Source organism: Cnephaeus nilssonii, assembly GCF_951640355.1.
Source record: "Cnephaeus nilssonii genome assembly, chromosome: 3".
NCBI classification, from domain to species: Eukaryota; Metazoa; Chordata; class Mammalia; order Chiroptera; family Vespertilionidae; genus Cnephaeus; species Cnephaeus nilssonii.
In genome coordinates this window covers 103,648,734-103,666,264 of record NC_137074.1, presented here as the reverse complement: position 1 = coordinate 103,666,264, position 17,531 = coordinate 103,648,734, and the positions used below count along the sequence as shown (strand labels likewise).

General features: G+C 38.1%; 1 protein-coding gene across 3 annotated transcripts in view; it reads left to right on the top strand.

Moving 5' to 3' along the window:
• RNF13 (ring finger protein 13) overlaps window positions 1–17,531 on the top strand; it is a 180,962-nt gene that overhangs the window by 94,288 nt on the left and 69,143 nt on the right. For all 3 annotated transcript variants that reach the window (XR_013813151.1, XM_079764178.1, XM_079764177.1), the window contains one exon: window positions 12,467–12,557. Coding sequence is in view for 2 of the 3 variants with exons in the window: in XM_079764178.1 (XP_079620304.1) it covers window positions 12,467–12,557 (91 nt within the window). In the remaining variant the exon portion in view is untranslated. The remainder of the gene's footprint in view (window positions 1–12,466; window positions 12,558–17,531) is intronic.

The window sequence follows — 17,531 nt, the reverse complement described above, 5'->3', positions numbered from 1 at the left end:
CCATACATTGACATGCCTATAGCTATTTATTTATTTATTTAGATTTTTAAATTGATTTTTAGATAGAGGGGAAGGAAGAAGGAGAAAGAGATAAATATCAATGTGAGAGTGAAACATCGATAGGCTGCCTCCTGCACACCTCCTACCTGGGATAGAGCTAGCAACCTGGGCACATGCCCTGACCAGGAATACAATGGGCAACTTTTTGGTATATGAGATTATACTTAGCCAACTGAGCCACACCAGCCAGTGCTAGCTTTTCATTTAAAATGGGAATATCGTTCCTTACTCTGTACTGAATATTAGCTTGTAAGGAAAATGAGCCAATTTTAATGAAATAACTGGCTTCAATCAGAAAGCTGTGCACTTCCATTTAATTTAGTGAGAGTGATAAAAGATGTCTTTTGTTATGTTGATGAAATGATTTTTGGACCCCACCTAAGGATGGGGCTGGTTGACAGGAGAACTAACCATGTGTTAAGTGGAACTTTCAGTTCCACTCCTGACCTTCAAGGAGAGGAGAGGGGCTGGAGGTTGAATGGATTGCCAATGGCTAATTATTTTATCAAGCTTGCCTATGTAATAAAGCCTGTGAATGTCGCATCCTTTTGCGGTTAGGGTTCAGAATCTGGAAAAGGGGCCGTGCACAAATGAATACACTAGACAAGAAATATGAATTTAGAAGGCATGGGGGCCAGGTGGAAAACCCTTCTCTAGTGGAAAGGTTTCATTGTGGCTCAGGCCCTGTTAGCTTTTATTCAATTTTAGAATACACATTTTGCCCATAGCCAGGCAGACAATCCGGTAGCAGACACACTATCTTAAAGGTCAGTAAATATTAGTAAAGATTTACTTAGAGCAGTGATGGCGAACCTATGACACGCGTGTCAGCACTGACACGCGTAGCCATTTCTGATGACATGCGGCCGCATGCCGAGAATGAAACATTTGCTGCTCCTGAGGATGAAACATTTGCGACTAGAGTCTTGGAGTTAGTTTTTTCCTCAAAGTGACACACTACCCGAGTTATGCTCAGTTTTTTGGTGAAGTTTGACACACCAAGCTCAAAAGGTTGCCCATCACTGACTTAGAGACTATTAGGTCAGGAAATTGCTTGAGCCACCATTGTCTCGACAGAACAATCAGTGCATAGCTTTTAGCCCTTGCTAAAGCTCAAGGTCCATCAGCCTTCCAAGTCCCCTGTTGTGCTTTCATGATAGTGTAGACAATGGATAGCTTCCAGCATCTCCTCCTTTTAGTTTTCTTAATAAATCTTGAAAAGTGTATGCCACCTGAAGGGTTTGAGTCCTTTTAAGACTCTTCATTCCACATCTGCAGAGTAGAAATAGACATATAAGAACAAGAATGAGACAGGCAATAGTGGTTATGCTAAGGGGCAAATGTAAGGAGATCCAGTGGAACGGATTAAATCCTTTCATGTCCTTTTTAAATTGCTGCCAGGCATCTAAGAAATTAGTTTGTAAGTTTGCCTGGGATAATTGTACAATATGCTACGGTAATTCTGAAATATCAAGGGTTGTGTTACCTTACCCCAAGCACCAAGAAGGTGATTTTTTATTGATTCCCAAGGGTTTAAGGTACTACTATAGGGAACGGGGGTCACACAAATCTGGGAAAAATTATAATGACACTGCAAGGATATTCTTTGCTCTAAGCTGTGGATTTTATCACCCATCCATAAGTCTGTAGACTTTAGTGCCGATAATTCTATCTCAAACTGGCTGTCAATTATTTTTTGTATAGACAAGGTCTTAGTTACATTTTCCTTAACTTGTTTTACAAACTGAGAAGTTTGAACAGTTTGTACCATGGATGAAGCAGCAATTCTCACAGAAGTAAGTAACATTACAAGGGCAAAGAATCCTGCAATTAACATTCCAAGAAATCTTTTTTGTCGTTTTAAGATTTTTAATAGGTCATGTAACAGTTGATGAGATTCCCAAGACTTGGTTAGGAAACAAAGCGAAAGCAGGTTGTTTTAAAATCGTGAGGGAATATTTTTGGAATGTAGAATTAATACAATGGGATAATGTGCAGCCTGTGCATGACACCTCATACAGACGCCTTGTTGCATCTGGATGGGGCCTGAGAGCAGTACAAAAGGATCGAATACACAAGCAGTGGCAAATACTGTCTTATTGGGAGTTCCCCATAAGGTACGAATGGAATTGTCTGAGGTATAGTTAAAACTATACCATTTTATATGTGCAAGTGCAGCAGCTAATTTTCATTGTGTATGTTGTAGGGGCCAATTATCATGTTGTAATTGAGATCCAACAAATCCTCCTCCATACCATGAGATGGAGTGATTAGCTTCAACATATAGATAGGATGCGGTCCCCTTCCATTGTAGGGTGCGATAGTTACTATACGTAGACCCATAGGGGCTCCAATCCACAAAGGAAAAACTGTTCTTAAGTTTACTGCGGGTGGGGTGGTCACTATAACAGTCTTGCCAATTAATTTCTTCCTCAGTGGGGTGCCACTCATAAAACTTTTTACATAACGGCTTAGTGTGGGGGTGTGTTTTAGTAATGTTACATTTTCTGTACCTCTCCCAGGAGCAAGTAGTGATAGTAGATGTATTTGGGCTTTTGCTTCCCCTTCCTTTGGTCTCCATGCTAGGCAGAAACCTCTCTTTAATTCTATACACAAAGAAGCAGTAGTTGGATTTTGTGTCATACAAAAGGGAAGCTGGGTGGAGACTCCCGTGTAATTATACTTTGCCCATATACTTCCTTGTCCCACCTGTGGTCCCCCTGGATGACCAAGGTGCTTGGTATTATTGGTGACTACACTCGGCAGGGGATCAGCCCAAGTAAGGGGTCTTACCCATGGAGGGTCAGGAACATAAGTCCAATATACTTCCCCATTTGCCCCTGGTAGTATTACTTGCACAGCTGATGACTTCTAGCATGGCAAGAAAGACGTTCTCAGGCATTCTTGGGGTTTTGGTCTCCTTACAAATTCGCTCAGCTTTCTGGACCATCTTCTTCACCATTCCCCAGGCCACCTCCAGGCTGTTTGTTGTCTGCTTCATTTTCCTCCCACTCCTTATCTTCAGTGGGTTGCTTGGGGCTGCTGCTATCTGTGGTTCAGGTAGTTGATTGTCTGCAGCTGCAGGGCGTGGCTCCAGGTGCAAGGTCCTCATTAACCTGGCCATTTCCTCCCTTGGGTCTGTGTTGAAGTTTAATATTTCTTGCAGGAATCCACGTGGGCTTGGAAGTTTTCTGGAAATAGACAAGGGTATCCTTGACCAAATGTTAACAGGGGGTCGGGGCCTTTCCATAAACCAGACTTAGGATCTTTCCACTTAACCAGACCCTTTTCCTTTGGCTTTTTCTGACACCAGTGTAATTTCCATGGATGTCTTGCCATCAGCATTACAAGTGAAAAAATTTTAAGTAATTAAGGCTTGATGTAGTTTACTTACAGGAGATTTCTCCACTATTCCCCCTTTTTGTTTTTCAAGTTGGGATTTTAACTGCTGATGTTGGTGTTCTATAATTGCCTATCCTTGGGAATTATATGGTATTCCTGTAATGTACTGAATTTTCCACTTTTTACAAAATTGCTGGAAATGACAGCTTGTGTCACTGAGTCATTTTAATTTAGTTATATATTTGTCATTTTCTTCCGTAGAGATTTTTAGATAAGGTCTTAACTAATTAATGTCCTTTAATGATTTATAAAAAGTCATTTAAAGTTTTAAGGCAATTCTTTTTTTGTATTTTTACATGTTAAGGTCTAATACATTGACTTTTAACTACAGTTTCTAAATATTTGAAAGGCATTTCCCTTTATTTCCTCCCAGAATGATCTTTAAGCTACAATTAGGGAGTTTCTTTTAAAAAACTTTTACTTTCCGTTAAACAGAGCAACAAACTTGGTTGCTTTTCAGATGCTGGCCAGTACTGCAACGTATATATTTCAAGTAAAAGTAACTTTTTATTTATGGTGTCTCATTAATGGTGAGATTTAATGCTTGAATAATAACTTTTAGTTTACTTTGTAAGTAGTAGTGGAAGAGATTTTAAAATTTCTCCTTCTTATTAAGCTTAAAATTTACTTTTAAACAGCATTCTTTTTGGCTAGTACTCATTTGAATATGTATGCAAATTTTGCTTTGGACTTTACTAGAATCAATTGGTCATAAAATATTGCCTTGTCATATAAATGAGTTTATATGAGACCTTGATTATATTGTGAAAAGCTAATTTATTAAGTAATTAAAATATGTATCATTATTGAAAAAGTAAAGTAAGCAAACTTATACATTTGACCTATTCAGTACAGATGCTGCCCCATGTCCCAGCCTATTTGAAGAGCAGGCTGTCTGAGGCATTATGTATGTAACCTTGTTCTGCCCTCCCTTTCCGTATTAACCATTTACTCTGTCCTTGGCAGGAGATAAGGGTAGTGGTCTAGCCTTTGTTTAAACTTCCCTGAGATTTTATGACCCTTTTACAACTTTTGCAGATAGTTAACTTTAGAACTTAATTTTCTCTTTCAAAACTTATTTTTTTCCTTCTCATCATATACACTGAGTGGCCAGATTATTATGATCTCTGAACGCATAATACTCTGGCCACTCAGTGTATATCCTATATATTAAAAGGCTAATACACAAATTGTCCCCTCAACCAGGAGTTCAACCAGCAGGCAGGGTGGCTAACTGCCCATGTTCCCTCTCCCTGGCCAGGCTAGCCAGACCCCACCCATGCACAAATTCATGCACTGGGCCTCTAAAATACACACACACACACACACACACACACACTGAGTGGCCAGATTATTATGCGTTCAGAGATCATAATAATCTGGCCACTCAGTGTATATAACCTTCATAAATTTCATGCTTTTAAATTAGTCTTCAAACCTTTTTATGTCCTTCAAAAATGCATTTCTATTCTAATATTCTTTTTTTTCTGTCATTAACTTGTATATACCTTCAGCTATTTATATAGAACTTTTTCCTCCTTTTCCTTTAAAATATATGTCCTGCCATCTATTATTAAAACTATACAATATTTAAACCTTAATTTTCCAATGATAATTAAAAGTAAACAGTCAGCATTTCTTAGATTGATATTTATCAACACACCTTTTGTAATTATTCTAAAAGACATTAATTAAATTTAAACCGGTTTTTATATTAAAAATTTGGTTCAGATCATAGAATTAATCCTCTTTTTTTAACTAGGCCAATAAAATGTTATATTCTAGGTTGAAATTTTACCACATGTAATACACATAAGGACTACAATATATTTTGAACTACTAATTTTTCTAGAGAAAATACAATAATTATTTTCTAAAAAATACATTTATGTACTTTATGCATTTTGTTATCACAACTATAGAATTTCTTCCAACTTAATTTGAACTTTAAACTTTTAGAAGCCTTAACCCTTTGCACTCGCTTGCTTTTTTCTTGATTCCTTTATTCTACTCGGGATTTAATTTTTTAAATACCCCAGATTTTACAAAGCGCGGCAGTAGAATAAAAAACTTGAGTTTCTTTTCATACAAACTTATTTATTTGGATTTTTTTATATTTCAAATTATTGATACATTCAAAGAGTATAAAAAGAGCTGCTACCGATGCTAACCGTGTCGAGTCACACTCGACATCCGAGTGCAAAAGCTTAAATTTGAGAGGGCAAGTTAAATATTTAGCATTTCCTAGATTAGTAATATATTTATATTTATAAGGATATATTTCAAATAAAATACAAGACATATTCAATTAATAGATTCAACTCTGTCCTCTAGATTTTTCTTATGAGGCAAACTCAGATTAATATTTCAGTATTTTGTCATTTTAAAATACCTAGATGTTTAATAACTTTTATTATTTAATTCAGCAATGTTCTAAAGTTTTAAGTTACCAAAGACTTTGGAAAACTATATATGAGGCTGGCGAATATTCCTGCCTGCAGGCGGAAGGCTGATGAAAAGGAGGAGGGAGCAGGCCTGTAACCCCTTGAATGTAAAACTGCCACATTCTTCCTTAGAGATAACATCTAAGGTTACAGCTGTGGCTTCTCTGGGACTGGCCCTTTCCTATAACAGAGTGCAGTCTGTCTCCTCTTGAGTGACTGGACTTGCATTATTAATATATTTATAATTATTACTGAAAAGCTTTATTATAAATTCTTTATGTTAGTTACATTTATTTATTTACATTTTAAATAACTTTGAGATTTTAAAGCCAATTATTATTATCTAAGGGATTTTCTTTGGCAAATTTTGTAACAAAGATAACTTACTGACTTTCAGTGGCTTTAATGTTAAAGTATTATTTTATTTTTATTTTATAAAAACAGGAGTGCCCCCAAAATTTGGGAGGCAACCTTGGAATGCGCTACATTATTATTTAAGAATTACCCATTATTATGGAAACATTAACTCTGTTGCCCAAACATAGCCTGTATATTTTCCTTGTGTCATTTTTTGCCATCTTTTAAAGAAAAAAACAATCAACCGACAAGTGCCCATAACACATAGACAAGACTTAATAAATGAGAGTTCTTTTCATGGGGTTTTCAGATGTTCTATATTGCCTGGGACTTACAGCCAGAATTCAGCCTACCAGAATGCAGCCTAGATATTAGCCCGTTGTTCACAGATTTTTATCATACTCTGCTCTTCATAGCATTGACTGGCGTCCAAAGTTATTTTTGCTAAAATCTGCCTGTCCCAAGGCGTCATATGGTAGGTTTCAGACAAAGCATTAAGGCGTCCTTTTGTTAAAGGACTGCCAGCCCCATTTTCTCTAGCTGTTGAGCCTTTCCACACTGGAAGCGGAGGATCTGGGGCCTTAGGTATTACAGACTTTGATCCCCAATATGAATTGGGCATAATGCAGCTCGAACAAGAGCCCACTTAGCTAAAGATGACAAGGGCACTTGTTTTTCTTGAGCCTGATTTAAGATAGTACCTTTTGACATTTTAATTCCTTTATCTTCGAGCATACAAGCTAAGAATTTACAATGATGTTTTTGCCTTTTAATCAAATTCTTCCCCATGTTAGCCTGGCTAAAATAAAAGACGTTTCTGCCTACTTACGGTTTGCAACTTCTGAAGCTGGCACGGGCTTTGTACGCTGTGAATTTCCCTACCTTTTTGGTGATTTTCCCACCTTCCCGGGGAACTTCGTTTTTCGCTTCTGCGAATCTTCTTCTCCAGGTCCCCTTCGAGGCACCAGATGTGAATGCCGCATCTATTTGTGGCTAGGGTTCAGAATCTGGAAAAGGGGCTGTGCACAAACGAATATACTAGACAAGAAATATGAATTTAGAAGGCATGGGGTGGCCAGGCGGAAAACCCTTCTCTAGTGGAAAGGTTTCATTGTGGCTCAGGCCTTGTTAGCTTTTATTCAATTTTAGAATACACATCTTGCCCTTAGGCAGGCAATCCGGTATCAGACAGACTATCTTAAAGGTCAATAAATATTAGTAAAGATTTACTTTGTGACTATTAGGTCAGGAAATTGCTTGAGCCACCATTGTCTCCAAAGAACAATCAGTGCATAGCTTTTAGCCCTTGCTAAAGCTCAAGGTCCATCAGCTTTCCAAGTCCCCTGTTGACAATGGATAGCTTCCAGCAAAAGCCTTCATAAAAAAAAAAAAAAAACACACCACAAAGACAAACAAAAAACCAAGAGGACAGGTTTGGAAAGCTTTGAGTTGGTGAATGAGTAGAGGTGCTGGTAGAGTTGTGTGCTTGGATAGGGCCTGGAAGTTCTGTGCCCCTTAACATACACCTTGCCATGTATATCTCTTCTATCTGTCTGTTCCTGAGTTATAGTCTTTCATAATAAACTGGTAATTTAGAAAGTAAAATATTTCTCTGAGTTTTGTGATCTGCTATAGCAAATTAACTGGACCCAAGGGGAAGGGGTGGTGGAACTTCCAATCTATAGCTAGTCAGTTAGAAGCACAGGTGATAATGTGGATTTGCAATTGGCTTCTAAAAGGTGGGTGTCTTGTCTTGTGAGACTAAACCTGTGGAATTTGATGCTGTCTCTGACTATATAACATCAGACTCGAGTTCAGTTGAATTGTTTGATGGTGTGGGACACACACACACACACACACACACACACACACACACACACACACGGCTGTAGACTGACATATTTTATTGGAATGTATTTAGGACTTTAAATAACTAAATCTTCAATAGGAAATATTTTGAATTCCTTGACCTAAAAAATCGTTTTATAACGTAAGATAGTATTTTTGTTGTTTGAGTAGAACTCTTTTCCTTCTTACTCCTAATATAATCTGAGGCAAACTTACAATATAAAAAAGAAACATTCTAGGAATAAGTTCCTTAGTTAATTTCTTTATATTTTAAATTATTATTATTTTTTAAAAATACGTTTTTATTGCTTTTAGAGAGAGAAAGGGAGAGGGACAGAGAGATAGAAACAGCAATTAGGGTGAAACATTCATTGGCTGCTTTCTCCACGTGCCCTACTAGGGATGGAGCCTGCAACCTGGGGGTGTGCCCTGACCAGGAATCATCTGGTGACCTCTTCTTTCATGGTTGCTGCTCAACTACTGAGCCACACTGGCTAGGCATATATTTTAAAATATTATTTTAATCTTCTAGCTAATTAAATTATCATAATAGTGGTAGAATGCATGAAGTACCCTTAAGAGGCTCTAGTATTTTACAAAAATTTGACAACCACTGCTTGGTAATTAGAGGACTTGATGAAGAGATTTTATTTACCTGCACCCTTGGGAAAGTTAACCTTATTAAGTCCTTTATTTTCATCTATAAAAGTATGAATAGTTTTAATTTGTATTTGACCTGACAAGATTGGGAAGCTTATATGAGAGCAGGAATATGAGAAAACCCATGCCATGGCAGAGTGGGAAGAACCTAGATTAGGAGTCAAGAGCCTCAAGTTTGAGTCCAGGTTGTGTGAATGCCTAACTGTGTAACCAGGACAAGTTATCAATATGTCTCGGGTTTGTTTCTTCTATTTTCATTGCTTTCTTCTTTCAGCAAATATTTTTTTGGCAGCGTATACTGATTCAAGCACTATTTTAGGTACCATGACTGCAGCAGGGATTGACACAGTTTAAGGCTCTACTCTCATACTTTTCTTTGAAGTAGCAGAATGCAGTAGTTAAGGGTGTGGGTTCTGGGGACTGCCTGCCCGGGTTTGAATCCCAGCTTTACTACTTACTAGCTGTGTGACTTGGACTACTGGTACGTTACCCAACATCTCTGTGCCTCACTTTTCTGATCTGTAAATGGGAATAATAATACTTAGCTCATTGGGTTGTTGTGAGGATTGAATGAATTATGACATAAAATATTGAGAAGACTGCCTGGTTCTTAGTAATCATTTAATGGTTATTTAGCTATTATTATTATTATTATTGCTACTATTACTATTGTTATTACATTCTAGGGTGGGAGAGAGGAAATGAACACAAAGAGATATGCTATATGTCAAGTAGTAACAGGTACTATAAAGAAAAACATATTTGGCTAAAGGGATATAAAGTGACAGGGATGAGGGGAGGGCTCTTTTAAATAGGGTGGTCAAAGAAGACTTCTATGTATGAGGCTTTGACATTTAAGCATAAGTCTAAAGTGAGAGCTTGAGGAGGCGTTTTCCAAGGAAAGGGAACAGCAAACAGAAAGCTGGAAGATAGAGCAGATTTGGTGTTTCAAGGTGTGGCCGTGGCTGGAATTAATTGAGCCAGGGTCAGAGAGAGTGGTAGGGGATGAGGTTAGAGCGGGAGCCAGGGGCCAGATCCTGTAGGGCTTTGGAATTTGTTCTATATGGGTTTTATATAGAAGTGTGAGGTGATCTGACATATTTTTAAATGATCACTTTGGTTGCGATTCTTTTTGAGAATAGACTGCAAGGAAAAGATGGGCAAGAGTGCCTGCAGATGCAAGTTAGAAAGTTGCTGCAGCAGCAAGGAAGAGGTGATGGTGACCTGGAGTGTTGGCAGTGATTGTGTTGAGAAGTGATAGAATTATGGACTTGTTTTGAAGTTGATAGGATTTGTTATGAGGAATAAAGGAAAGGGAAGAGTCAAGGATGACTCCCAAGATATTTACCCTGAGAAACTAGGTGAATAGTTTTGCTATTTACGGAAATGAGAAAGACTAGGAGTAGAATAGAAACATTGAGAATACCAATTGAAAATATTAAATTTGAAACATCTGTTATGCAATCAAGTAGACATATCAAACAGGCAATTGGATATGTGAATCTGGAGAGTTTGGGCTGGCCATGTAAAGTATGATTTGTCTATGATATCATGATAATATTATTTGGCATTGTGTACTTCATGGAGTTATTTTGTGGATCAGAATTAACATTTAGTGTTTCTAAAAATATTTTGTGAACTAGAACATGTTTTTAGTAGATAGTGTTGCAGAGTCTCCAATATGGCTATTCATATTTGCATACATCATTATCCCTCTTCTTAATCTTCTGACTAAAATGAGAAGCTTTTAACATCTCTTTAGGTATAAGTCAAAGATGTTATGTTGCTTCCAATAATTATAAGCCAGTAGTTACAACCCAAAAGTTCTCTTTGAGTATATCAGAGTATCTTCATGAGATTGTAAAACATTCCTTTTACAAAGGATATATAATTTCAGGTTTTAATTATCAAATAAATTAAATTGTCAACTGTGTGATAGAGGAAGATCTCTTAGCAAGCTAGAAAATACTTTCATAAAATGTATATGATTATATCAGTACCTCTCCAGCTATTAAAACGATGGGATGGATCTTTATTGACATGACAGGATCTCTGAAGTTTATCACTGAGTGGAAGAAAAGCTTACACTATGCCCCATTATTATATGATCCTGTTGGTGTAACAATAAAATTTTATTCCCATTGATGTAAAAATAGTGATTAAATATTCCTTTACTTACCATTTTGGTTCCTGCCTTCCTGGGGCTTATATGGTGTGTGTGTGTGAGAGAGAGAGAGGGGGGAGAGAGAGAGAGAGAGAGAGAGAGAGAGAGAGAGAGAGAGAGAGAGAGAGAGAAGAGAGAAATAGAGAGAGAGAGAGTGAGGAGAGAAAATGAGTGGGAATGAATGATTATATTTTCTTAAACAAACCAATCTGGAAGTGAAAAAATGTATCCTACCAAGGGATACCAAGAGTTTAAAACATTAAAATATGTCTTTATTAGGATTAAAGAAAAACACATTAGTGGTTGCTGAGGTTGGGGGCACAAAGGAATTATTTGGAGGGGTGATAGAACATTCTATGTTTTGATTGTGGTGGTCGCTACATAATTACATGTATTTGTCAAAAGAAAAGTGCCCTGGTAGGGTTGCTCAGTTGGTTGGAGTGTCATCCTATGGATCAAAGGGTTCGATTCCTGATCAGGACACATACCTAAGTTGTGGGTTCGATCCCCAGTGGGCACATGCAAGAGGCAGCCAATCGATGTTTCTCACATTGATGATTCCCTCTCCCTCCCTCTAAAATCTATAAACAAAACAAAACAAACAAAAAACCCCCAAAGATTTGTCAAATAAAACCTTTGTCTTTGGGTGGAAAGGATTATAGCTGTGTGCTGTTTTCTTCTTGTGTTCTCCCTGTCTTTAAAAATAATGAATATGCATTTTTTAAAGAAATATAGAGCAGAGTTATTGGGAAAAATATTACAAAAGCAAACAAGTGGGCTTTGTCTAAAGCTAAATCTGTTAAATTAACTCATAGCTACAAATAAGGCTGCTTTTCCTACGGTAACATTAAGGGGATTGTTTTATTTCTCTTCCTGAGTAATGGGTAATTTTTTTTCTTTTGGCATTTGAATTTGGTTTTGTAATATAGGTATAAGGGTCAAATTTCTTAGGACACCAACCAAAACACAAAGATTTACCATGAAATCCAGGATTTGGAGGAAGTAGAAATTTACCCAGCTTTCCTGTCCTATGCCTTTCTCAATTCCTGCCACCCTTTCACTTTGGAAAGTGTATGTGTGCTGTGCTGTCATTTTTCAGACTGGTGTGAAGTGGTCTTTTCTTACATTCTTAGGCTTGCACCTCTCCTGGGAATGGGTATGTAAAAAAGTTTTTTCACTTTTTCATTCAGGAATTAAGTGTGGAAAGAAAACTTAAGTTCTCTCTTCTTCCTTTTCTAATAGTTAATTATGTCTATAAAAGATAAGTCAAATGGAAATATTAAAAATAATTGTATTTCATTCTCAGGAATATTGAGATAGTTTATAATGTACATAAGCAAAATGTTAGCTTTCATTACTTAAATGTAGTATTTCTCAGCCACTTTGATGATGGTATAAATCTATTATTGGGAGAATCAACCAATATATAATTTGAGTTGATTGTTTCCAGTTGCATATGCTGGAAGAAAATTAAGTTGATTGTACATTAAGTATAGGCTTTTAAGAATAATTTTATTATTGTTTTGTACAGTGGGTGTGCTAAAGAAAATTGATATACCATCTGTCTTTATTGGTGAATCATCAGCTAATTCCCTGAAAGATGAATTCACATATGAAAGAGGGTAAGTAATGGATATAAAAAATAATAATGTAAATATTAGATAATATTAGCTGTAATCAAGGTTATATTTTAGAATGCTCTATTGTGCTAAATTCTAAGTCATTATGATTTTAATACTTACTAGTTGTACTATTTCCTCTATATGGTTACATATTGAAAATATCTTCATGCTAGAGAGATTAATGCACCAATTTGCTAAAAAGATAGAACTGTTTTTATGGTTTAATGAAACTATTGGTATTTAGAAACAATGTGATGAATATTTATATGACAGTTTTCATTAAGACATATTTGTATTTTATTATAGTTTGTTATTTTATAAACACAGAATCCAAAACACAGTGTAGTAAGTAACTTTTACAGAGATAAAAAGTTTGTTTGAAAGTTTGAAAAGTTTAATTTGGAATAAAAACGTCTATGTGGAAGTTCCCCAATTCACTTAAGGCACAGCTTTCTCAACTAATATAGCTAACACTTCAGAGCTTCTTCCCTGACACAGATCCTCAAATGCAGTGGGCAGGAGCAGGCTTCTGACCAAGAGGAACAATAACAACAACATCCTACCTAATAAAACAGTAATATGCAAATTGACCGCACCTTCCCTACGCCCAAGCCATGCCCACTAGCCACGCCCACCAGCCAATCAGAGCGAGTATGCAAATAAACCCGACCAAGATGGCGGTTAATTTGCATACATAGGCGCCCTGAGCTGACCCCCTGCAACGGATTGCAGGGACCTGGGGTCCGCTCTGGCACCAGACTGAAAGCCTCCGCTGGAGGCTTTTGGCCTGGAGCCGGAGCGGACACCCAGCTCCTGGCTTTCGATGGATGGTGGGCGTGGCGGACACCCAGCTCCTCACTCTGATTGGATGGTCGGCGTGGCGAGCGGACCCCCTGCCATCGAAAGCGGGGCCAGCTACCCTGCCATCGAAAGCAGGGAGCTGGGTGTCCGCTCCGGCTCCAGGCCCAAAGCCTCCGCCGGGGGCTTTTGGCCGGGTGCACGAGCGGACACCCAGCTCCCCTGCCATCGAAAGCGGGGGCCAAAAGCCTCCGCCGGAGGCTTTTGACCTGGTGCACAAGCGGACCCCCTGCCATCGATTGTAGGGAGCTGGGGGTTTCTTCGGCCTGGTACACCAGCGGACCTCCTGCGATTGATCACCTGGGCAGGGAGCTTGGGGTCTGCTTTCGGCCTGGGCAGGAGCGGACCCCCTGCGATTGATGGTAGGGAACTGGGGGTCTGCTCCTGCCCAAGAGGCTTTCGATCTGGGCAGGCCTGGGCAGGGGCTGAGCCGGTGATCAGAGGGAGCTGGAGAGGCCTGGGCAGGGCCCAGCCCTCCATTGGTGTGAACTATAGAGGAAACACCTTTTCTGACTGCACATTGGCTAAGCTTCCTGTATGCCACTGGTAATATTCTTAGTAACTTGGGTAATAAGAATCCAAAAAAGTGATCTAGGGTTTTTCCACCACACTTCTGGAGAAAAAAATGAAGGTCCGCTGCTGGAGGGCTAAGAAATGTCATATCCTGCCCTAGGTGGTTTGGCTCAGTGGATAATGCCTCAGCCTGCAGACAGCAGGGTCTGGGTTTGATTCTGATCAAAGGCATGTACCTAGGTTGCAGGCTCCTCCCTGGCCGGGGCCCAGATCAGGGCTCATGCAGGAGGCAACCAATCAAAGTGTTTCTCTCTGTCTTTCCCTTTCTCTTCCACATTCTCAATGGAAGCATACCCTCAGGTGAGGATAAAAAATAAATAAATCCATATCCTATGAAAGACACATCTTGAAAATGCCTAAAGAAAGTTGTCATTTTTTCTTGGTGAAGGGACTGGAGTCCGTGTTGATGAAAACACCTTGGTGGCTGCGGTGACTGGCAGTGGCTGCGGTGACTGGCAGTGGCTGCAGCAGTGGGGTGATGGGGCTGGTGCCTTCCCCTGACCAGCCCGGTTTCCTCCCACAAAGGGAGGCCAGACTGCGGCTTAGGTACGCTCCCTGTGGGGCGCGGGCCTAAGCCGTCAGTAGGACATCCCCTGAGGGCTCCCAGTATGTGAGAGGGGACAGGTTGGGCTGAGGGACCCCCGAATTTCGTGCACCGGGCCCCTAGTTAATAATAAAAGCAATAATATTTATTGAGTATTTAGCAAGTGCCAGGCACTCATGAAACTTTTACATTTGTTATCCATTTAATTCTCATAAAAACACTCTAGAGGTTATTGTAACTCTTATTATCTCCATTTGCCAAAGGAGGAAACTGGCACAATGAAATTCAATTATAGTTATTTAGCGGGAATAAATCCATGAATATTTGAGTTTGAAAATGCATAAGAGGGCTTTCTGTTTACTACTTTTGCTATTTACCCTATTTAGTTTTGATATTTAAAATATGGTTCACTTATTATATTCTCTGAATGCCTTTATTAAGTTAGGGAATGTAATTTTGGATATTGTATTAAAAATAGTTAATCAAGATACTATTGCCTGACTGGTGTGGCTCAGTGGTTGAGCATTGACCTATAGACCAGGAGGTCATGGTTCAATTCCCAGACAAGACACAAGCCTGGGTTGCAGGCTCAATCCATAGTAGGGGGCATGCAGGAGGCAGCCTATCAATGATTATCATTATTGCTGTTTCTGTCTCTCTCTTCCTCTCCCTTCCTTTCTGAAATCAATAAAAATAATTAAAAAAAAGATGCTATTGTGTCAGCCTAGTTTGTATAGTTAATGGAGGGGGAGAACTAATATTTGCTTTTACCTCAATATTGCTGTGCCATTTAGAAAAATTCTGTATATTTTAATATGTATTTTAGAGTCTTGTTTTTAGTTATAAAATCATACTTTTTTTGTTGTTGTTTATCCTTACCTGAGGATATTTTTTCTACTGATTTCTATTTTTTTAAACTAATTTTAATATATTTTTATTTATTTCAGAGAGGAAGGGAGAGGGAGAGAGAGATAGAAACAAACATCAATGATGAGAATTATTGATCAGCTACCTCCTGCACTCCCTCTACTGGGGATTGAGCTTGCAACCTGGACATGTGCCCTTGGCCGGAATTGAACCTTTGGTCCACAAGCCTATGCTCTATCCACTGAGGCTGAACCAGCTAGGGCTCTACTGATTTCTAGAGTGGAAGGGAGGGAGGGAGGGAAATAGAGAGAGAAACATCAATCTGATGGAGACACATTGCTTGGTTGCCTCCCACACATGCCCCAACTGGAGCCAGAGATCGATCCTTACTCTTGATCAGGAATCAAACCCATGACCCTTCAGTGTACGGGCCGATGCTCTAACCACCGAACAATACCATCCAGGGCTAAAATCATTCATTTTTAAATTAAAAAATAATACATACATGTTGGTAAGTTATGGAACAATTCAGAAATATAAAGTATATTTAAATGAAATTTCCTATGTTGCTATTCTCTAACAATAGCTACTGTTTTAACCAGTTAACTGCCACCATATTTTGAATTTAATTAAAAAAGATCCGCTGCTTGTGTCTATAGATGTTTATAGCGTACAGATGTTTAATAAACCTTTTAATTGTACCTGTATTTGAATACTCACATTAATGATTGATAATGTGCTCATATACAATACATAGTATTTTATAACTGCTTTATTTACTTAATATTTGATTTTTTCCATGTTAATTCAAGTTGACAAATTTTCTTATCCCAACTCTTGAGGAAAGATATATTGTGAAATTGGAAATTTTTTAGATTTTTAAAAGTTAAGTAACATTCCAAATAACATTTGAGGGAACATCCCATAATCACATTATATACAGGGGTGGATAAAAGTAGGTTTACAGTTGTTCATATGGAAAAATACGAATAAATAATAACACTAGAATAAACTGTGTTTTGCATATTCACAATTGTGAACCTACTTTTGCCCACCCGTGTATATTTGCAGTGAATGTATATCTTATGTCAGTTCAGTTTAGATTGCCTATCATATTAATTGCAGACATTATTTTTAAAGTTTTTTTTAGGTTTCAGAATTGTGTTTAAAGGACTAAAGACCTGAACATATAGATCTGCCCCATACATTTGCCAGCCTGACTTCCTACCTACCTACTTATCCACTCATTAATTTATTCTGCTTTTTGTTACAGTAGCTTTCAAACATGTTTAACCCTTTGCACTTGCTTGCTTTTTTCTCGATTCCTTTATTCTACTCGGGATTTAATTTTTTAAATACCCCAGATTTTACAAAGCGCAGCAATAGAATAAAAAACTGGAGTTTCTTTTCATACAAACTTATTTATTTGGATTTTTTTATGTTTCAAATTATTGATACATTCAAAGAGTAATTTTAATCTCTATAATTTTTCATGGTGTGATATTTTTTGAAACATTCGACATACGAGCTGCTACCGATGCTAACCGTGTCGAGTCACATTCGACATCCGAGTGCAAAAGGTTAAAAATAGAGAGATGACTATAATTTTATCATTCATTTTAAAAATTATCAATTCATGGCCAATTTCATTTGGACTGCTCACCTCTGTTTCTTCCCCATATCATGTTATTATGTTTTTAGGTATACATTTTTTGAATAAATCTTTATTGTTCAGATTATTACAATAGTTCCTCTTTTTCCCTCCAATAGCTCCCCTCCACCCAGTTCCCAGCCCAAACCATGCCCTTACTCCCCCCTCCCATTGTCCTCGTCCATAGGTGTAAGAGTTTTGTCCAATCTCTTCCTGCACCCTCCACACCCCCTTCCCTCCGAGAATTGTCTGTCCACTCCCTTTCTATGCCCCTGATTCTATTATATTCACCAGTTTATTCTGTTCTTCAGATTTTTTATTCACTTGATTTTTAGATTCACTTGTTGATAGATATGTATTTGTTGTCACTTTGTTGTTCATAATTTTTATCTTTACCTTTTTCTTCCTCTTCTTAGAGAGTACCCTTCAGCATTTCATATAATTCTGGTTTGGTGGTGATGAACTCCTTTAGTTTTTTTCT